The sequence below is a fragment of the Mustelus asterias genome, chromosome 18, assembly GCF_964213995.1.
Source record: "Mustelus asterias chromosome 18, sMusAst1.hap1.1, whole genome shotgun sequence".
NCBI lineage: Eukaryota > Metazoa > Chordata > Chondrichthyes > Carcharhiniformes > Triakidae > Mustelus > Mustelus asterias.
Genome location: NC_135818.1, coordinates 79,378,852 through 79,402,895, shown reverse-complemented (window position 1 = coordinate 79,402,895; position 24,044 = coordinate 79,378,852). Strand labels below are relative to the sequence as shown.

The following is a 24,044-nucleotide window of genomic DNA, read 5'->3' as shown; positions in this document are numbered from 1 at the left end:
ATTTGTTTGGGAGTCAGTTGCACCACTTGTTGAGCATGCACTCAATTTCCAATGTACACAACTGCTATTATTGCTATCCATTATTGTGTATCTGAAGAGGCTTCTTTCTGTGTTGTAAAGCTCTTTGACTCTGTTGAACTCCTGGAAGGACTGTGTTGAGCTTTTCTTCTTCGTTATGACGATCGAATACAACAGCTCCATGCCTGAGATTTATGGCAACATTTGAACATCAAATGCTCACTTCTCAATATTCATTTGTAAATATATATGAAATCCACTAAATTTCTCAATAGTTTACAATTTTCTAATTATTTTCATTTTTCTGTTTGAAAAGTATACAATTATTTAATCTGCAAACTACCTGAATCCTTTAATAACTTACCAACTAATAACTTACCAACTAATAACTTACCAACTCACTAATGAATGATCCTTATTCTCTATGTGACAGTGCAACAATCTTCTCTTTTGTTACATTTATTTATTTAGCATGTTCATAGTCACAGAGCCAAGGAACAGCTTTGTCAGTGACTTGGATTTCTTTAAGACCCCCATTCAACTGTGGTCAGCGGACACTTCTCGATGATGAGTCCGTGTTTGGCCTGCACCCCAGCTACAGCCTGGTTGGTCTCGGAAACCCTACTGATGCTCGGTGGCCACACAGAGGGGCTATGCCTGTCTGAAATGGTTTAAATGGGCCCAGTGTGGCCATGAGAGATCCTTGAATAAGGGAGAGCTTGAGTTGAAGTTGACCTCTTCCAACATCTTGCCCTTGCAATTACCCTCCTGAGTTAAGGACAGCATTGTTGCTCAGCGCTGGTAGTTGGGGAGGTGATTTGATCAAAGGGTACATTTAATGCACTTTGTTGAGTTGCACATCAGTAAGTTTGGCGTGGACAAATTGGTATCATACTAGTGTGCAGTATTCTGCAGTTGAGTACCTGATAGCAAGAACAGAGGTCCTTAGGATCTTGGCCTGTGATCCCCATGAGGTTATTCAGTTTATTCAGGGGGCTGTTGCAGGTTTTAATTTTTTCTGTTATATCAGAATCACCTTAAAGCTATATGACCTTGAAGTGACAGTACATTGATGCAATAATACATTTGGACTTGAGCCTGTTAAATGAACAGCATAGCAACTAAGATATGCAACATCCAGTTATTAACATTCCAACTCATTACAATTTCTGGCTTCACCAAGTTTTGGCTTTAATTTTAGCTTTATGCTTATGGAACTTGTGCAGAATTAAATAGATGAGGCAAAGACAGGGGAAGCAAAACATTTTTTTGTCATGTTTTCACTCTTACACACTTTCATATACTCCTAAGCTTTTGCTTCTTCTGCCATTAGAAGTGCAAAAGTAGTTTGGTGATAATTCATTCATCTTTTTTTTCCTTTTCCTCTAGTAGCAAGCGTCAGGTCTGGACGTCCTGCAGTAGCATGGATGAGATCAAATGCTCACTGAATGGAGAGAGTTTGTCTGTAGAGGGAAGAGATGAAGTCCCATCTCTACTCCTCAGGCACTGTATGTTTGCATTGCACTGCATTGTACGGTGCCACAATGCTTCTCAGTATAGAGAGTTTAAAGTATCAATTGGAATATGATTGTGCAGATTAACTTTCCCCCTCGCTCTGCTTTTATGTAATCAGCATAGGGCAGCATTCATGAGCAAGTAAGGTAACAGTTTCTGTCTCTGTTGAAGCACACGGCTTCCACTCTACATTTCCCTCAGGAATTTGAATATTATGGATGTGTCCAGGTTTATGACTCCTGTGTTTGTGTGCGTCAAGCTAATACTCCAGTGACTCTATTTTGGATTTTATTCAGGTTTACACAGCTATTCATTAATTAATAACATTCATAAATCTGCGCAAAGTCAAATTTATTTTTTGAAAATGCAAGATCGTTATTTAGTAATTATGCCTGTACCATTACATTTATATTTGGAACTGAATATTCTATTAATTTAGGAAAACAGTTGAGTATTTGGGACAGTTTAAACATCAGTAAATTGGTACTTAAACACTGGTTTAGCATCTTGTTAACGTTACACTCATCAAGCCTCCAATTTGTGCAGATTAAATACATTTGAGTGTTTATTATTAAATCCAATGTTAGCATCGTTCCTTCTAATGATCAGATGAGCTGTCTGTACGATGCTGTAAAATAACAGCTGGCTTGATGACAAGAGGCTTAGTAGCTGTTTAATTTTCTGTTGATTAAAATGTTTAATTGATGATATGCGAATTTCCATCACTGCCATACAAGACAATGCAGGATCTCATTAATCTTACCATTTTCATGAGAAATGGAACTTGCAGCATCCCAGTAAAATGTTATAATTATGACTTAATGCTTTCCCTCCAAATTGTGCTGAAATTGGCTAGTTGTCCCCCACTAGGGTCAGTGAAAATTCCTGAATCCTTGAGGTAAAATAATTGAAAGTTGAGAATCTTGACCTCGCCTTCAGATCCGTCCACAGAACAAACCCATCCTACCTTTTAAGTCCTGTCTCTCTATGCTTACCTTGTGCTGAACCTCTTTCCCTACAATCCATCACCTGAGATCTGCCAGTAACATGGATGAGATCCAATGCTCACTGAATGGAGTGTGTTTGTCTATAGGGGGAAGAAATGAAGCCCCATCTCTACTTCCTCAGGCACTGTTTTATTTGCACTGCAATGTGCTCCAGCCCATTTCTCTTCCTTCAACTGATGTCAGATATCCACTACTGGCAACCATTTCTTTGGCCACTATGTCCTTCATCATTTCCGCTTTGCCTCCTCTTAAACTCTCCTCCCTTTCTCCCTACTCCCTCTTCCCTCTTATTTAATGCTTTCAAAATGAATCTGAGATTTCTTAATAAAGAATGAAAGCTGTGTAATAGTACTTTGTGTCTGATGTGACATCACCAAATTATTGGAGCCCTAATCCTGCTGTTAAATATATTGTTGTATTTTTAGAACCAGCCAACTCTTGTGTCATTGCCTACATGTGTCTCTGTTGTCTTGGTGTTGCTTTTATCTGTCTTTCTCTTTTCTTCCATGTGAGCAGTGCTGATAATGGAATATTAGGAGAGCAAGTCACCTATGGCATCAGCTGGAGAAGAGATCTGGTCAGGGCCACAACTAGCATGTCATAGGTAGCTTCAGCAGTGCAAATAGTGGAAGTATTGTTTTATTTGAATAGCAAATACTTATGCTTAACTCTGAAGTGCTGTAGCTACTGAGGCCAAAGAACCCAAGAGGACATTGGTACTAGACTTGAATACATAATATCAGCTGAAATCTTCTGAGCAGATGTAACATCTAAATATGATTTTAGAATTACTTTTACCTCTTTAACATCACCCACCCCTGCCTCAGGCCAGGTAAATCTCCAACCGAGGTCTTTGTTCCCTCCAGACTTCACTGTTTCAATGCACTCCAGGCCATCCACAGCATCCCACATTCTACCCTCTGTAAACTTGTGGTCAGCAAAAACTCTGCTGCCCCATGTCCTAACGTGTCAAGTCCCATTCACCATTACCCGTGTGCTTACTGACCCACATTGGTTCCCAGTTAATTCTTGTTTTCAGGTCCCTCCATTGCCTTGCCTTTACCTATCTCTAACATCCTCCAGCTATTCAACCCTCTGAGATACTTACTATCTTCCAATTCTGGTCTTCTGCATATCCCCGATTTTAATCACTGCACCATTAATGATCATGCTTTCAGCTGCTTAGGCTCTAAGTCCTGAAATTTCCTTGTTACGTCTCTTCACTTTTCTACCTCTGTTTCAACAGCAGCAGCTAATATTGTGGTAGCACCTTTAGCCTAATGAATCACCCCAAAGGCACTTCACAACATTAGGAAACAAAATATGACATTGCATCACATCGGGAAATAACCAAAGGCTTGGTAAAAGAGCGGTTTCAAGGCAATAGAGGTGTCGATAGACTATATATTAACTCTTTTTACTATGTCACCAGTAATGAAAAAACACATGACAACAGAGCATGGAGAGAGATAGAGCCTCATACTGAGCTTGTACTGTAAGAGAGTTAGTATAATGGTCAATAAAAGATAAAGTTTACCACTAGCCTTGCCTCCATCACATTCTGTGAATCCAGATCATGAACAACCCTCTTTAAGACCCATAACAATAATAACAGATGGTGAAAGCGGAAGAAGCAACAAGGAAAGAGCCCAGCAACTGGAAGAAGCAGCAAGAGAATCGACTGCAGGACAAGGACAGCAAAGGAGAACACAACTCTTCAATGGAACTTGCTACAATGAAGGGAAATCATGGATAAAATCCTACCTTTACCAGAGTGCTTCAACCCTGTCGCAGGCCCAGATCAAGCCAAGAAGTGACAGAACTGATGTCACAGGTTTATCAGGTGCAGAACAGCTTCAGAACTGGCAGAGAAAGCTGGCAAGGAATAGATCAGTCCTTTCCTCTATGCCATAGGCAGTAGAACGGATGAAGAATTGGTCAGCCAGGGCATTAATGAAGACATGGTGACAAATGAAGAATTATCATAGCCTTTAATATTTACTTTAGTCTTCAAAGGAACACCATTATAGGGAAGGTGAAATTCAATAGGCATATCTAAAAACCAGCAGAGCATGTACATTCCTTCCTTAGTGATTTATATCGATCAGCTGAGAATTAAAATTATGGAGGTCGGAAAGATGAATTAATTTGGAATAGCATTGTTGTAGAGTTGCAGAGACTTTATCAAATTTTATTTTTTAAGGAATATTTGACCCTATCGAAGTTAATAAGGCAGGAGGAAGTGAGAAAACAAAACCAGATTTTTATTCGAGGCAAAAAACGAATCTCATGGAGTATAATAGCTAATGCTGTTCAATTTGTAGGACAGTAAGAAGTTTAACAACACCAGGTTAAAGTCCAACAGGTTTATTTGGTAGCAAAAGCCACACAAGCTTTCGAAGCTCTAAGCCCCTTCTTCAGGTGAGTGGGAATTCTGTTCACAAACAGAGCTTATAAAGACACAGACTCAATTTACATGAATAATGGTTGGAATGCGAATACTTACAACTAATCAAGTCTTTAAGAAACAAAACAATGGGAGTGGAGAGAGCATCAAGACAGGATAAAAAGATGTGTATTGTCTCCAGACAAGACAGCCAGTGAAACTCTGCAGGCCCACGCAACTGTGGGAGTTACAAATAGTGTGACTTGAACCCAATATCCCGGTTGAGGCCGTCCTCGTGTGTGCGGAACCTGCCGGCTCCAATTTGTAGGACGCAGGAGTAGCAGCGCACCCAATCCAAAATAGGGGGTGGAAAGTATGTGGTAGCCGCCATTATTCAATGTTTTCATGGTGAGAAAAAACTACACCAACACGAAAAATCCCCCGCCAAAATGTGGAGTGCCATTCCTACAAGAAGAGAGGCTATTTTAAATTGGTGTGCTGCAGCAAAAATCTCCTGACACACAAAGGAAGAACAATTAAGATCCACGATTCAATAAGTTAAAGAAAAAGATAATGAAGTACCATTCTTGGGAGAAGTTATGGAATCAAATGGGATCTGTTGGAATGGAGATATTAAGGTCAATGGTCATAAAACAAACAGACACTGGAGCAGGTGTTTCAATACTTCCAGACACACAACAGTGGTTAAAACAAAATATCAACCATATGACTTCACTGTCCAGGAGGTATTCAACTGCAGGTCAAGGAACAGTTGACTGCTAAACTCCAGTACAAAGGAAAATAAATCTTTGTATGTGATTCACAACCAAGAAGGTTCACTGTTCAGTCAGAAACTTTGCGCAGATCTATACTCTAAAGTTGATGAATTTGAAAACCTTGAAGAAACTAGGCAGAAGATTTCCCAGGAACAGCAGGTGAAGGAACTGGACAAACTTGATCAAGTCAAACAAATCATAGCAATAATAGCTTTGTCACACATTCCTGTTGAGAAACCTGAACAGGAGAACATAAATCTTACCGAGGATGTCATAACCCTCACTGACTACAAAATTCCTACCAGCAACAGCATGGAGGCTAAATGAAATTTGACAAGCACGAACAGAAGATGAGGAATGTCCTAAAATTAGAAAATACTGCAAAATATGTTGCCAGGATATTTTCCAAACAATTTGTTCCTAAACCAATACTTGGAGCAACAAAGACATCTAAGTGGATGACTCGCTGCTTTAGGTTGAGAGGTTGGTCGTACAAGAGTCCTTTCAGAGAATACACTAAGCATTGTAAAGAGTTGTGCTAGAACACCAAATCAGTTTGATAGTCAGGGATCTCAATGATTTTGAGCTGCTTCACTTTTCCTCCCTGACAGCATTATGGGTATATTTACACCACAGGGACTGCAGGGGCTCAAGAAGACAGCTCACCACTATTTTTTCGAGGGCAATTAGGGATGGATAATAAATGTTGGCATAGCAGCCAGATCTACATGCTGTAAATGAAGAAAAGGAGCAAATAGAACCGCTGATAGCACTTTTATTTCCATCCGGATCGTGGGAATATCTCGAAATGGACCTTTTTGGGCTCAAGGGGAAAACATTCCTGATATTGACTATTACTCCAGATGAAGTGTGGTTAAATGGTTCCATGGTACAACCTCAGGAACAGCCATTAATTCACTAAAAGAAATTTCTACCACACATAGCATTCCAGAGCTTGTCATTTCAGACACATGCCCACAGTTTTTGAATGAAGTGTCCAAGAAATTTACAGAAGTCTATGGATTTGTCCACACAACTAGTTTGCCCAGGTTACAACAAGCAAATGGGGAGACTGAAAGAGGAGTAAGAACGGTAGAAACTTTGTTGACAAAGACTAATATCAACTTAATCCTGTTGAGCTACCATTCCATGCTACTGCAGAATGGTTTGGCTCTCTCAGAACTTCTGATGGGAAGATAGCTATAGACTCAGCATCAGTGTATGTGGGAGAATAGGAAGTTATAAATAGAAGTCACTGATATAGAAAAAATAAGGGAGAAGGAGGGTGAATAATGTACAAATCAGACTAGAAACTACAATCAAAGGCATAGAGTGCATGATTTACCAGCATTCCATCCAGGTGAATCAGTCTGGATTAGAGACCAGAGACTGAAAATGAAATAGAAGAAATAGAAACACAATTATACTACAAGAAGACTACCAATGGAATGGACTAACTGCCCGTAAGATCAGGAAGACAACTTGAACAGTGAACCAATAGTCTCTGATGATTCAAATATTACTCCATAGAACTCGAGAGAGCATAGAGAACTTGAATCCTATGCAGCCTCCAATAGAGCTGAAAAGAAGGTCGGAGAGATTGGCGAAACCACCATGGTGCTTGTCTCTGACCAAAGATGGAGGTAGAGACTTTCAGGAGATGTAGGATAATATAAATATATTTATTGGAGTCAGAGCCTTAGAGGGGGAGATGTAATATAAAGCGTTAATGTTAACTATGTAAATATATAGTCTATGCAAGTTCACAAAGCATGAAGCGGGGGAGTTCTGTGTAAAGCCCTGTGCTAACCCTGTATTGTACATAATTAGTATAATGTTAAAAGGTAAAGTTTACCAACAGCATTGCCTCCAGCATTATCTGTGATTCCAAATTCTCTAAGACCATAAGAAATAAGAACAGGAGTAGGTAGTTTGGCCCCACAAGCCTGCTCCAATATTCAATAGGACCATGAACAGAAGTTCCTCACATCCACTTTCCTGCCCTTTCCCCAAAACTCTTGATTCCCTTACTAATGAAAAATCTATCTATCTCTCAGCCTTAAGTATACACAAGGACTCTCCCACAGCTCCCTGTGGCAAGGAGTTCCAAAGACACTCAAGCCTCTGAGAGAAGAAATTCCTCCTCATCTCAGTCTTAAATTCTGAGACTGCGCCCTCTGGTCCACGACTCTTCCATGAGGGGAAACATCCTCTCAGCATTTACCCTGTCAAGCCCCTTAAGAATCCTATATGTTTCAATGAGATCATCTCTCATTCTTCTAAATTCCAATGAGTAGAATCCCAACCTGTTAACATTTCCTCCTAAGAGGAAGGGACCATTACTGCCTAGTAGACCATGAACTTGGTTTCAGTTTTGATGTCACAATCTTCAAACATCACCACCTCAGGTGGCCAAAGGCTGCATCTGCAGATTTCAGGCAATGCTGGATTTTTTTGTCAATGTTAGCCTTCTGTGAAAGATAACTTGTAAGGTACTGGAAGTTTTCCAGGCACTCATCATGAATCCTAGTCAATGGGGCTGGGTCTGGGGCACGTACATTTGGAACTTGCTGATGGAGGACTTCTGAATGTTGAGTGTAAGTCCCATCAGTAAATACATCGCAATTCCCTGGAGATCTGTTTCTGACACAGCACTTGCAGCATCATCATTGTATTGGAGTTCAATGACTGAGGTTGGGGTGGTCTTTTAATTGGAGACGTCTGAACTTAAATAGCTTATTGTGCATTCAATAAGTAAGCTGCAATCCAGCAGGGAGTTTGTCTCCAGTCAGGCAGAGCCTGGCAGCAAGGAAGATCGAAAAAAAGACACAACTTTGTTTGACTCCTGTCTTAACCTCAAAGGGGGCTGTAATGGATCCATTCTTGAGGATAACCGCTCACATATCATGAAACAGGCGAAGGATGGTAACAAATTTTGTAAGACATCCATATTTCAGCAAAATCTTCCAGAATGTCTCGTGATTTACAAAGTCAGCAGTCTTTAATCAAGAGGTAAGGAAGGCATGAATGAGGGTTTCAACAGCAGATGAGTTGTGATTGGGGCAAAGTTGGACAATGTTACGGAGGTGGAAATAGGCGGTCCTAGTGATGGTGCATATATGTAGTTGGAAGCTCATCACAATATGACACCAAGGTTGTGAACAATCTTAAACTGTTACCAAGAAGAGGGATGGAGTCAGGAGCTTGCGGATGGAGTCAGGAGCTTGCAGATGGAATCTGGAGCAGGATCAGTCTTTGGAGCAGTCTTCAGTCTTCCCAATATTTAATTGGAAGAAATTTGTCCTCATCCAATACTGGATGTTGGATAAGCAGTCTGATAACTTCTCCACTGTTGCTGAATTTAGAGAGGTTCTGGTGAGGTAGATCTAATGCTGTGTTTTCAGATGATGTCACTGAGAGGCAGTGCGAAGATGAGAAATAAGACAGGGCCTCCTTTCCACTTTCCTGTTCACCAACTCCCCCCTCCCCCCCCTCCCCCCACCCATTTCCCTTGATTCCTAGAGAAATCAAAAATGTGCCTATCCCTTCCTTAAATATAGTCAATGATGGAGCACAGAACCCTCTGGGGCACAGAATTCAAAGATTCACAAGTCTCTGAGTGAAGAAATTTCTCCTCAGCTCAGTCCTAAATGATCCTACGACTGTGTCTCAGCCAGGGGAAACTTCTCAGTAACTCCCCTATCAAGCCCTTTCAGAATATTGTACGTTTCAATGAGATCACCTCTTATTCTTCTTATCGCCAGAAAGTATGCTCCATTTACTTAGCCTCATAGAACGATCTTCTCATCACCACACTGAGACCAGAGCTTTGCTTGACTAGTCACTAACCATTGCTGATTTTAAATGGCATTTCAACGTCTCCCTAATTATAATATGGGTGGAGTTGTCCCTTAAGGTCTCAGCAAAAGGAAATGAGATTGGCATGCAATTACATTTCTGAATAGTCCTGCCTGCTCCAAAATCATTTTACTTTTATGAGGTTAAAAAAAAATTACTTGCACAGCTTAAATTGCAAATGCAAAATGGCTTGATACAAAGGGGCTATTTGTGCTTGTACCTCTTGGGAACACTGTTTCTTCCTCTCTATCTATTAGAAGATGGATGCAAAATTATAACCCGGTGCACATTGGACCTCCTGCCTGAGTGGGTTAGGGCAGGAGAAATGTCATAAATTTATGATATTGACATATTTCAATGTAGGAAAAGTTTATGTCCATTCTTTATCATTTTACATCATACAGATAAAAATGCATTGAATAAAGTTTATTGGCCTTACCAAGCTCATTTCTTTCACAGACCATGTACTCACTTCTCTAATTAACTGAGTGGAAATTTGTGGAAGATTTACACAAAAACTCTTAAAAATAACAAAGCTAAACTCCACACTATCTACTAATGTTGACACGGTAATAGCTAACACTAAGGAAAAATGCAGCATGATGCAAGAAGATATTTTAAAAGTTATACTAAGGGTGGTCAAGTGGAAAATCTACTTTAAAATAGTTAAAAAGTGATGCACTTTGTTAGGAAAAGCAGAAACATCTTCACCTTAGAAAATAAGAAACTGGGTGAGATAAGAAGAGCTATGGGTTCGTAGGATGTAGGTGGACAAATAGCATTGCAGGTCAGCAAAGCAACAGAAAATGAAAACAAAAATCTGGAACGATTTCCAAGGGTTCACAAGTCGTTAAATTATGTAAATTAGTCAAGGACCTTGGTCAGGCCACATTTATTGGGTACTGTGCACAGTTGCCCCCATACAGTAAAACACATGAGAAAGTGCAAAAAGATTTTCAAGTATATTACCAGACTGAGATATTAGAGCTATCAGGAAAGATTGAACTCATTGGGACATTTTTCTTTTGTAAAGGGAAGGTAAGTAGGAGATCTAATAGCGATCTTTAAAATTATGAAGGGATTGGACAGGTTAAATGTGGAGAGATCACTTGTCAGATCATATGAGTACAAGAACTAGGAGCAGGAGTAGGCCATCTGGCTGTAAGTACAAGATAGTTACTAATAAATCCAAGAAGGAAATGAGGTAATTCTCTTAGAATGTGGAACTTTTTTATTTTCTTTCCTGCGATTTGGGTGTCGCTGCAAGGCCAGTATTTGTTGCCCATCCCTAAATGCCCTTGAACTGAGTGGCTTGCTAAGCCATTTCAGAGGGCGGGCTATTCAAATCTACATTAACTTTGGCAGAACTGGAAGATCCCACCAGCAGGAGGGGCCAGAAAACCTCACCTGATATTTTGGGTCAATGACTTTTCATAGAAGTTGTTGTTTGATGGCACAAGGTCATCTCATAGGACACACACGAACATGGCATCCGAAAAACGCAACCCCTTTTGCTATAATGCCATGACTGCTAGGAACCAGTATAGCCCTTCTCCCCTGTGAATCAACTTTCACCCTCGGTATTCAAACCCATTCAACAATTTCACTCTGTCCTTCCTCCATGATCTTCTCCAGTCTTGCTACCTCCTCTCTTGCAGGTCTGGTCTCCTGTGTATTCCCCTACCTTTCTGATCACTCAGTGCCTGTGCAGTTGTCATATATCTGCAGTGTGCATCACTCTTCTTATGTGCCTTTCCCTTCAAAAGCCCCCCTCAAAAGCAAACACAACTGCTGTTGCTTCTCTATCAATTCCTGCTCGGTGTCCTCTGAAATCTTATAAAGCTCCTTGGGATGTTTGTCACGTAGATAGTGCTATTAAGTGTAAATTGTTTTTCTTTTTAACAAAAAATTCAATACACCATAAAATCAATGCTGTGTTGGAAACAAGATCACCTACATCATGATAATCTACAGAAAAAGAAATCACACACCAGCTTGCATTACTGATTCTTCTTACGCACTCAATGTTGTTTTAACCCACCAAATCCTCTCAGACACCCCTTATTTATATTAATCTCAAAGCAAAATAGAGGTTTAAATTTGATTAACAATTAGCATCTGTAATTATAGTTGCATATATATAGCAAATGCCCCAAAAGTGTCTCTGGAGGGTACCAGATAATAAAGGAATTGAGCAGCTAAAGTATTCCTGGGTATAAATGGGTGACAGACCTGAAATTGGGTGAACCAGGCTCACTGAAAGAGCAGCACAGTTTTACAAGATTTTCATCAAGAATAATTTTCTGTAATATGATAATTACTTCACCAGTTTAGTAATTACAGGTCATCTTCATTTGTTTCCTATCAGTTAATTCTGATAGCTTAATTCCTTTTAGGGAAATTGGTGGCCAGCCGCCACTGATTATTTTGTTAAGTGTTATTTGAATAGACAGGACAGAGAGTTATTAATCAGCCCGTTTCCAATTAGCATCATGTTTAACCCAGTGATGGACACCCCAAGGTGAAGTATTCATAATGCCTTTTAGATTGCTATTAGTCAATTTATCTCCTCTCAACTAAATCATAATTAAATATCTTATTTCTTAACACGTTCACTAGTCACAATGTCTTTGTCCTTTTAAAAGCTGCCTCAAGATGTTAATTTGAAAGTAAGACAAAAATAGCTGCTGGAAAATGCAAGTGTATTCTAGCATTACCACTGTGAAAATATTAGCTCAGAGTATAATATATGAAATAAAAGCCATAGTCCAATTAAAATGTTGGATAATGAACTTCTGGTTTGACCATTTATGCACTGTATAATAAGAATAGACAGAAGGTGGTGTGTGCAAAAAATATACATGGGGTTGCTTCCATAAATGTTAGTGTAATGCCATAACATCTTGAATCACATCAAAATTTAAGTGATCAGAATTGATCATCGATAAATTGTCAGTTACATTTCTAGTTTTGAAAATATTTTGTATGTCGCACCAGTTTAAAAGTTTCCAGTTATCCACTACATTGTACAGCATATTACAGTTCAAATAGTATTGGATGCAATATGAAATATTAGGCCTCCTTTGGATGGGAGATTATGTGGATGGGAGATGGTAACATTCATCGTGATTAGACAGCAAGAGACCAAGATAGTCATGTCTCATTCTGATCCATCTCTCATTCCCAACCCTGATGACTGCCTTCTTTCTCCCCACCTATTTCTCCCTCTGTCTCACCTATCTTATGATGTGGAAATGCCGGCGTTGGACTGGGGTGAACACAGTAAGAGTTTTAACAACACCAAGTTAAAGTCCAACAGGTTTATTTGGTAGCAAATACCATTAGCTTTTGGAGCGCTGCTCCTTCGTCAGATGGAGTGCAAATCTGCTCTCAAACAGGGCACAGAGACACAAAATCAAGTTACAGAATACTGATTAGAATGCGAATCCCTACAGCCAACCAGATCTTAAAGATACAGACAATGTGAGTGGAGGGAGCATTAAGCACAGGTTAAAGAGATGTGTATTGTCTCCAGACAGGACAGCCAGCAAGTCCAGGAGGCAAGCTGTGGGGGTTACTGATAATGTGACATAAATCCAACATCCCGGTTTAGGCCGTCCTCATGTGTGCGGAACTTGGCTATCAGTTTCTGCTCAGCGACTCTGCGCTGTCATGTGTCGTGAAGGCCGCCTTGGAGAACGCTTACCCGAAGATCAGAGGCTGAATGCCCGTGACCGCTGAAGTGCTCCCCCACAGGAAGAGAACAGTCTTGCCTGGTGATTGTCGAGCGGTGTTCATTCATCTGTTGTCGTAGCTACGACGATGGATGAATGAACACCGCTCGACAATCACCAGGCAAGACTGTTCTCTTCCTGTGGGGGAGCACTTCAGTGGTCATGGGCATTCAGCCTCTGATCTTCGGGTAAGTGTTCTCCAAGGCGGCCTTCACGACACACGACAGCGCAGAGTCGCTGAGCAGAAACTGATAGCCAAGTTCCGCACACATGAGGACGGCCTAAACCGGGATGTTGGATTTATGTCACATTATCAGTAACTCCCACAGCTTGCCTCCTGGACTTGCTGGCTGTCCTGTCTGGAGACAATACACATCTCTTTAACCTGTGCTTAATACTCCCTTCACTCACATTGTCTGTATCTTTAAGATCAGGTTGGTTGTAGTGATTCGCATTCTAATCAGTATTCTGTAACTTGATTTTGTGTCTCTGTGCCCTGTTTGAGAGCAGATTTGCACTTCATCTGACGAAGGAGCAGCGCTCCGAAAGCTAATGGTATTTGCTACCAAATAAACCTGTTGGACTTTAACCTGGTGTTGTTAAAACTCTTACTGTGTTCACCTACCTTACCCACCTCTCTCCCCTCTCTCACTCTTGCCCATGACTACTTCCAAAAATTCACCAATCCAAATTAGATTATGACTTTGCCTTTTTGAACAATGAATGATCTTTTCTAGAACTTGGGCATTGTTGTTTTTGACCTGTAACAAGTCTCCCTCCTCAGCTCCCTGCCTCACTTGTGTTGGCTATTTGTTCATTTATCTTGTATGAATGGTTCTTTGCAGAATTCAAAATGTTGCTTCCCCAGGATCAGAGCATAATTAGTTGGCATTCCCTTGTTTGTTAATATCTTATCTGGTCACCTATGTTTAGATCTGATGTCCTTTCCAATTCTGAAGTTGAATTATTGTTTACTTTTTAATTAAAAAGTTGCTTGTGATCTTCCAGCCTTTGCAGCGACAACCATTTGAAACAAGATGGTGCAACCAGATTTGTGAATTTCATGTTCTGATGGAAGGTCATTAACCTGAAGCGTTAACTCTGTTTAGAATCATAGAATAGAATCCCTACAGTGCAGAAAGAGGTCATTCGGCACATTGAGTCTGCACCGACAACAATCCCACCCAGGCCCTATCCCCGGAACCCTGCATATCCCTCTAACCTACGCATCCCAGCATACTAAGGGGCAATTTAGCATGGCCAATCAACCTATGCCGCACATCTTTGGACTGTGGGAGGAAACCGGAGCGCCCGGAAGAAACCCACGCAGACGCAGGGAGAATGTGCAAACTCCACACAGTGACCCGAGCCTGGAATCGAACCCAAGTCCCTGGCGCTGTGAGGCAGCAGTGCTAACCACTGTGCCACCGTGCCGCCAAATTTCTTGCCACAGATGCTGCCTGACCTGCTGAATATTTCAAGCATTTAAAAAAATTATATATTTTTGTGAATTTCATGAATGTCGTTAGTTAGTTCACCCCCACTCCTTTTGACCTCTTAATTTGCTATGTCTAGAATTTGATTTTGGGGTCAGAGAGGTTTGGCAGAGGGTCTGTCAGAATATTAGAAACAGATTATAACTGGAGAATTAACGGTCTATTTCTGACCAGGTGAAAGGTTAGTTTTCTACAAAAAGATGTAGTCATGTATGATGCAAGTTGCACTGTCACTGTTTTAAATGCAATCCTCACCACTTACATCATCCACTTTTGTCAGGGCAGCCTGCTGGAAAGGGCAAATGGCACTAACCAGTTGCAGTGCCAAAGGAGACAATTCGAAAAGCTCAGTCTATAATGTTATTAAGCACGTTGACTATTTCAGATAGTTCTCTAAGTACTTACCCTGTACTTAACAATTTAAACATTGTTAATTTCAGGTAAAACTGGGTCCTCAAACAATTTCAATCATTTGTTCAAACCTCATTAAAGTGCAATTACCTTACTGATGAGATTTTGGTTCAAGTGCCAACAATTACAAGCGGCACTGGTTAATTGGAGACTTATTACCTTTTAAAAAAAACATTGGTTATTGCATTTTTTGGTTTTTATGTCCCTGGGCAAAATTTGTCAATACCCAACACCCCCACTACAAACATTGGAGGCTCTTGTATTCTGTATTTTATTTGTACTGACTGACAACTCGCCGTATATCAAACAACTGACAGCCTTTTGTTCATGTTAGGAGATATTTAATGCTAATTTTTGTGAACGTAATGCATTAAGTTAAATAACCTGCACTGTCACTAGTGAACAAAAGGACTAGAATACAACTTAAAAATGGACTTAAAGACCTACATATACAATGAGACCATATACATTATTAAAAACAAATACCAGCCAGTTAATTTAAGTTAGTTCAAGGCTGCAATCTAATCTCAGGATTCAGATGATAAAATCAATTTAGGTTACTGTGGAATTAATCCTGTTTTTCTTTCTAACAAATTCTGATCTGATGGAGGGGTATTTTGCTATTGGGAAACTAGAGGAGTGCATAATTCTATTAAAAAACATTGAGTGAATACTGATCATTGTCATTATTTTGCATTAGTAGTGGTGATAATATCAACCTCTTCCATTGCTGTGATATTTAGATGCAATATAATGGTAAGCAATGGTTAAGCCCATTTTCACTTCTTATTCTTAAAAGCATTTTCAATTCCTTTCTGTCTCTGAGAGTATTGCCTTTAATTAGGGGTATGATTCCACAGAACCCAGAGCTTGTCTAATAACTTAAGATATGTCATGTGTCTGCCTCAACAGTAAGTTTCTGCAGGTTAATAAATCCAATGTTGGAAATACACGGCAGACCTGCCAGCATTGGTGAAAAGTGAAATAGTCATCCAGTGAGCTCTGTCTTTGTTTGAACAAAGGACAAAGAAAATTACAGCACAGGAGCAGGCCCTTCGGCCCTCCAAGCCTGCACCGGCCATTCCGTTTGCCCTTCCTTTGCTTCTCATAAGAATGTACCTCAACTGAATCCAAGCTATCACCTCTTTAAAGGCAATCCATTGACCCACTGCACCCTTGCCTTCCAATCTTTGATTCCAATCTACCTGGGACAGGTCTGTTTTCAACCGGTTGAAATCAACCGGTTGAAACTGACCCTTCTCCATTTTAGCATTTTTACTCAAGAATTCCCCTTGTCTGTTGCCATAGCTAATCTCAACCGTATGATATTGTAGTCTCTGTTGCCAAGTGTGTGTAGTGTAAATTGGGCATTACTCTGAATGGAAATGGAGTGAGCCTTTGTTCTCCAATGAGCCTCATTCTGTTTCACTTCAATGCCTGGGTTCAACTCTGGTTTCAGATTCAAGCTGGATTTAGATCATGGGCCTGATTTTAACTTTGCATAAGTTAATGGCCAGAATTTTCCTGCCATTCACTCCGGCGGGATTCTCTAGTCCCGCTGTAGTGAATGGAGATTTGGATGAGCGCCAAATTCTCCGTCCTCATTGGCAGGGTGGCAGGGCGTGAATAGCTGGAAAATTCCACCCAATGTGTTTTGAGTGAGTAAAATTCAGGCCCTATATAATTCTGCACAAAGCAAAATCCTACTGCATTGATTTTACAAGTGTAGTAAAAGGGACATGGGAGCAATAATCATATCATTATAAATAAGTAATATTTTATGTGCAATTGACCTGAGGTTTCTGCCAAAGTTACGGCAGATGTATGTACAGTCTAGTTGCTCAGTCACCCAAGGTAATTTTCAGCAATCGTATCTGAGGTGGTGATACTGAATAAATGTCTATAATTTTGTTTTAGTTCGAGTTCACTGTTTAATATGTAAAATAAAACCTAACTTGCTGTCAGTAATCAACACTGCTGCCCCGTTTATAATGCAATGGGAACATCTTGATTAGATTGGAGCAGTGTATTGACAGCTAAAGCCTGTCCTCCATGATGTATAACAACGATTATTACTTTTCAATGAAATATTTTCTTCTGCGGGAACAGAATGATACAATACAACTTGCATTTGTGAGACATCTATAACATAATTAAATGTCCCAAAGCACATCACATCGGAGAGAATGGAACAAATGGTAGTGTAGGAATTGGCAAAGTTAATTGCATTTATTATAATAGTTTTTAAGGAGGCTTTTAAAGGCAAAAGAGTAAAGTAACAAGATGAAGAGCTTTGGGAAGGGAGTCTCAGTGGGTTGATTGAAAACTCTCTCTCTGAATGAGAAGCCCTCGAACATAACATAACACCTCAGGCAGGAGTCAGAGGATCACATTGTATGGGCAAAAAAAGGCACAAAATGGGTAAGGGAAGGTTATTAGTTTAGGGCTTTAAACTTGATGTGTTAGGGTACGGGGAACAAATAAATCAACGTTAGAATTAATACACGAAATGATGAACCCCATGTAAAAATTGCACTCTAACCATACACATACTTACTGTCTTGTATGGTTTTAAGTGACAGAGAATATAGTATGGAATAAATGACTGGTTGTGCCTGTTTACCCGATCACAACTACAAAACAAAATTCAGTGTAATTTTCTCTGCCTCGGTTGTGGTTGATGCTGGCAAGACTAAAATTTGTTGCCCATTCCTAGTTTCCCTGAGAAAGCAGTGGCAGGTTGCCACCTTGAATGTGTGCTTGCATAATGATTGTTTTTACAAATGACTGTGGTGCTTCTGAGACATTATGATTCAATCAGGTAGTGTGGGATTAGAATCCTGTGTAGTTCAGTCTTGGAAAACACGAAGGATCAGATGAGCTTTTGCAAAGATCTGGCAGGTTTTGTAGTTGTTCTTGTGGTGCCAGCCCACAAATTACAATGCCAGTATGTGGGTTGCAAGTCTAGTACCATAACCACCATGCCATGCATCCTATCACAGTGGTTAGCACTGCTGCCTCACAGCACCAGGGACCCGGGTTCAATTCCCAGCTTGGGTCATTGTCTGTGCGGAGTCTGCATGTTCTCCCCGTGTCTGCATGTGTTTCCTCTGGGTGCTGCGGTTTCCTCCCACAGTCCGAAAGACGTGCTGGTTGGATGAGTTGACCATGCTCAATTCTCCACCAGTGTACCCAAACAGGTGCCGGAGTGAGGCAACTAAGGGATTTTCACAGTAACTTTATTGCAGTGTTAACGTAAACCTACTTGTGACATGAATAAATAAACTTTAAACAAAACGACATTTGCACTTAGGCTGAAAATTGCTCTTGAGGTTGAGTTAATGACAATCTGTGCTCAAGTTTCAACAACTGTGGCTGTAATGTCATCCAAAGCCTCAGAACGTGTTTTCAACCAGCACCTTGCTCCCATTTACCTATTATTCATTTTAAGTTGTTGCCTTGAAAATGTCAGACTGCTAAGAGATTTGGTGGTTAGAAAAGCCACCTTGGAGCTTTAGCTGTTCTACACAGTGAGGAAACTCCACAGCAATGTAATTGGTGTTGTCAGTTATTGATAGATACAACTCTGTCCCCTCCATGTTTGTTGACAGGTGCCAGTGGCAGGAGTCTGAATATTGACTGAAACTTGACAGCTGATTGAAAAACAAGCTGACCTTTTCATCTCAGTGCTGGGCACTTGAAAGCTGCCTGTCAATAACCCCTAATTTCAGATTATTATACTAGAACCTGAAATAAGGCCTAAACTGCAGAAATATTAAGTCTGCAATGAAATCACTAATTTTATTGTAACTTCAATTCGGTAAGTTAACAGTTTCCCCTCACAGAAAACATAACTTTCATGATTCTGACGATGAGGAATGTCAATGCTGTTGAATGGAAGACCTTTGCACTTTCCACAGCCATTGCTAGCTGGGAGTAGTCTTATGTATAGCTGTAGCTTAGTTGGAGATCCACTGAAGCTCCCTCTACTCTGTTCTGTATGGTCTTTTGTTTTATTGTTTTGCCTTATTGTAGTGTGATAGATGCTATTAAATATGAGAGTATTAAAATAGCTCCGACTGATATGAGAACATATGATGAGTGACTAGTAAAAAAGCATTATGATTCTTTTTTTGGGTGCTTGGGATAGAGGTTGTTGTTCACACGTCGGATTTGTGCGGGAAAAGTATACATTTATGGGTTTTCCTGTGCTGTAAGATTCTATGATTCATTATGTAGCAGGGGAGTGAGAATAATTGGATCACTTTTCAAAGAGTTGACAGAGGCACAACAGGCTGAATAGCCCCTTCCGTGCTGCACAACTCTGAGATTGGTTGTATACTTTTGTAGCATCAGGCGTGATTATCTTCTCATTCACATTAATGGGTAGATGAGCACAGAAGTGGAAATCCATAGTCTATAATTTTAGGTGCTACTAGTGCAGTTGAATGTTAGAAAATATTGGGGTCCAAATATATAATTGCTGGATTGTGAATGCAGCATCTGTGACTTCTCTGCTAGACACTTAAGTCATGATGTGGAGATGCCGGCGTTGGACTGGGGTAAACACAGAAGTCTAACAACACCAGGTTAAAGTCCAACAGGTTTATTTGGTAGCAATTATTTGGTAGACCAGTGGCATTTGCTACCAAATAAGACACTTAAGTGACAGGGAGATGGTAGAATCTTTTGCATTTGAAGATCTCACCTGCTATTTGCAACCACTCCTCTTTGAACTTGGGAATTAATTTATGGAGACACCCTGCAATTCAGATTATGGGTGGGATTTTCCATGTCTCCCGCCACATATCTCACGGCGATGGAGGCGGCTGACATTGGCCACAGGCAGAATCTTCTGGTCCCGCCGCTGTCAGCGGGGTTTCCCATTCTATACATCGCCAGGAAACCTGCGGTGGGGGTTCACCATCAGCGGGACCGGGACCAGAAGATCCCGTTGGCGAGTACAGCCAAAAAATTTCAGCTAATATACTTTTGTTCTTTGGGTATAGGCCGTGCTTGCAAAGCTATTTTTATTTTCTAATCCTAGTTATAGTCAGGAGGTGATGGTAAGCTTTCTCCTGAACTCCTGCAGATCTTGTGCTTATGATGATAGATAAGGAATTTCAGGATTATTATTCGGCTATGATGATATATCTTAAAGTTGAAATTGTGTGCAATTTGAAGGGAAACTTTCAGCTTCTGGTGTTTCTATGGCATTGCTAATCCTATCCTTCTTGGTGGGATAGGGCAGGGGAGGTGCTGTCATTGTAACCTTGTTGAGTTGCTGTAGTACAACTGTAGATAGCATATATTGCAATCATTGTCCATCATTGTTAAAAGGTGTCAAGATTGGATACAGTCTATCAGGCACAAGTGAGCTTCCTAATTCTGCTTCAAATGAAACTTTTGTTGAGTTGTACCTTCCACAGTAACTGGTGAGCATTCCATCATAGTCCTGATTTGAGTGTTGGTAGATGATGGAGGTTTTTTGAGACATTGGGATGTCATGCACTCATTGCTAACTTCTGTCCTACCCTTGTAACCACTTGGTTGGAATGGCTGTTCTAAGTAAGCTTCTGGTCAGTGGTGTTGGTGTTGATGCTGGGGCACTTGGTGATGGTACCATTGATTATCAGAGGTGGTTGGGCTTTTTCCTATTGCAGATAATCATATAATAGAAGGAAGTGGCCAAGGATAATTGGGACAAGGACACTTTTTCCTGAGGAGCCTCAGCAGTGCTGTTATAAGCTGCTAGATGTGTCCTTGGTGTCTTCCATTAATGTTATACTATACAATGAAGGATGTCCTGAGTTTAAGCTTTTTCCTTGCAAGGATTCTGCAGTGGTCAGTCCTGCCAGAAACATCTGTAAAAGGAGGCTCTTGAGGATGAAGCCAACCTCCTCATGATGATCCATTTTGCAGCTATGTCCATCAGAACTTGATGAGTTTGGTCGCAATAGTTCAGCAACTTTGGTCCAGCTGTGGGCATGAGACCATAAATAGCGAGATTGATCAAACTAATTTTCACAGCTTGCCGAGATGGTGTTGAAATCAGTACCTAGGTTGTAAATCCAGCAATATAACCACCATAAATCCATGCCCTCTCCTAGGAGGAGTGAAACTGATGGCAAAATCTTTTTTTATTATCATTCCATATGTTCTAACATTCTTTCAAAATTTTATTTTTCAGCACGAGAGATGACCAGAGGGAAATTTTTAAACATTTTGGAGCGGCCCAAGAAGTAACTGTAAAATTGCTTTTGCAAGAAGACCCAGCACTTGTTCAGAGACAGTTACTGTCCATTGCAGATCTACAGGTGCCTTCCTCAGATAATTCTCCACATATCATCTGTTCAAACAACCTATGTAATGGAACAGCACAAGATTCTATTTTGAAGATAACTTACCTTTTAGCCACAAGGCAAATTGTTTTTAAATTGAAACAGAGACAAATTGATATTTGTTTGGTGTAAAAGGGACAGAGATTGGATTGTTTTATGCATGTGAATTAATGATATTATATTGTGGTGTATTAATCTAGATGTATTTCCCATAGTATGTTTAGGTTCAGCTATTAACATGCAGTGTAATAAATCCAGACATTGCAGTTGACGTTATGCACAGCAATAGCACTTTAGTTCAAGACATGTGATTTTATCAGTACATGTCCGTGTTTAGGTGACGAATAATCCTATATCTGATGAGGGGGGAGAGCATTGCACAAAAACAATTACCTGGATATAGAATAAAACTGCTTCCACAAACAGCATCTGAGTAAATTATACAGAATAACAAGAGCATGTTTTGTAAGCTGTAACAAACTTTGTAGTTTGAGATGATGTTGAAAGATCTTTCAAAATTCTCTCTTATGCTTTGTGAGGCTATCTCAAGCCTTTACTGTATTTTTGCCTTTTAACACATTGCTACATATGTGTTATCCAGATGCAGCAATCGCATATATAAAAGCTATGGTGAAATGATTGTGTGGTTTCCTAAGGTGTGATAGATAAACAAAGGTTTAGATTTAAATGTCCAACAAAAAAAAACTTGTGCTGGCATTAAATTTCATTTCTCACCTAAATGTTACAAAACTGTGACTACCAAACAAAATATCACGTGCATGTTTTGTGCTGCAGTGGACAACATGCCAGCTTCATTGCAAATGTGCAGTTGCCAAACGTAAATAATTTTGATCTAGGGAAAAAATATGTGAAATTTTCTGAAGCAGTAATGATATCCAAGAATGCGAATTGGTGTGCATCAACAATGGGTTATGCGTTATTGATCAGATGAATGATTTATGTCCGCTTTGCAAGGAAATAACTTTGAATATCCCACTGATTTTTATGCTTTTGGTATTACAAGGAAGCATTAGGGCACTAAGTAGGACAGTAACTCTGGAAGAAATATTTTTCTTAATTTTATTCTCCCATTCCCTGGGCAACATTTGATTCCTTCATGGCTACAAAAGCTATGTTTTGTGACTGACCTGCAAGAGGTACGATTCGGGTGGTTTGCAGACTGGGTCAATGGACGAGTGAATTTTGGGAGGGGACTGATATTAAGAAAACAAATATGTTTTAAACCAAATTTTTTATCCAAGATTTTATATTTTAGGTGGAGAATGTAAAGATAAGTAAGTGGTATATTTGAACGCAATATCACAGAACTGAAATTGCGGGGGCATGCAGGGAGTGCAGCTTTTCACATTGAATTTCAAACATTGCTTACAATCCTGTTCAGCCCAACATTATCAACACATTATTTGGGTTTGTTTAGTGCAGGCTTCAGGTATAGTGGAGACCATCCTCTAAGGATGCAGCCTGGTGGATGGTGCACAAGGCTGAGCTGAAGCCTGATTTTAGGACTAAGGTTTGGGATAAAGTCATAGGAGTAGATAGGACAAAATCGCTGGAAACTATGTAGTGGTCTAGAGGCCATCCCAAACATGAGAAGCTTGGGTCTTAAGTGATTACTTGTGAAAGGTTAGATATTTTATCTGGATTGTACAGATTATTGAAGCCTTCACTCGTTTAAATGATCTTTAACGGACCATTGATGTTCCATGTATTAGTCTCAAGCTTAGTTTCCCAGGTTTTTTTTTAGAATATTAAACTGGACCTACTTTCATGTATTGTGCACAAATGAGTGGAATGTTTCTACTATATATTTTATTTTTGAATTAATAAACATTCATTATTTAAAAAAGACTTCTCCAGATCATTTGACTGCATACATTAGAAATATATACATTAGACATGTTTTACCCCTCTTTTATTTCCTAACAAAGAGCTCACAATGACCGTGCAGACAAGGTGACACAGATTGCCGGTGTCTGGGGAAATGTAGCTGAGTTTCTGCAAAAGGAGGAGGAGGAGTGAAAGGCAAAGAAACTGAAAGAGAGTAAGTGAAAGGCATTGAAAGTGGATCTGCTGGAGCAGTGATTTTGCTAACCTTAATTATAAATGTAACGGCCTGAAATAGCTGGAACTGAGCATCTTGCATAAAGCAAATTGAACTGGGCTGTTCTTCTCACCCTTCAGATTGCTTCGTGTTTGTGCCACAAATTGCTGAACGGGCAAATTGGCTAATGGCTATGTCAACATCACATTGGGAACCTCATGAATGTTGTGCCCAATGGTCTATTTCTTTAACTGATGAAGTACAGTAAACAATATAGAGCAGGGGATGGAAGCAAATTGGGTGAATTCAAGTCTAATTAGAGACAGAGAGAAATAAAGAGAGGGAAAGGAAGACAGTGGATTAAAAGAAAGAGAGAAGAGTGAGACAGAAAGGAAAATATCATCATGATCAAGAATAGTAGTTTTGCTTTCTTAAGAACC

The 24,044-nt window shown here is 40.0% G+C and overlaps 1 protein-coding gene across 2 annotated transcripts in view; it reads left to right on the top strand.

Annotated features, from left to right (window-relative positions):
* The window catches only part of lin52 (lin-52 DREAM MuvB core complex component), a 64,068-nt gene extending 40,665 nt beyond the window's left edge, over positions 1-23,403 (top strand). The window contains exon 6 of one of the 2 annotated variants that reach the window (XM_078234353.1): positions 21,392-23,403. In XM_078234353.1, coding sequence (XP_078090479.1) covers positions 21,392-21,447 — 56 coding nt within the window. In that variant the 3' untranslated portion in view covers positions 21,448-23,403. Of the gene's footprint in view, positions 1-1,407; positions 4,082-21,391 lie in introns of those variants that run through there. The other variant, XM_078234352.1, reaches the window with a different exon arrangement.
* Positions 23,404-24,044: the final 641 nt, after the last annotated feature.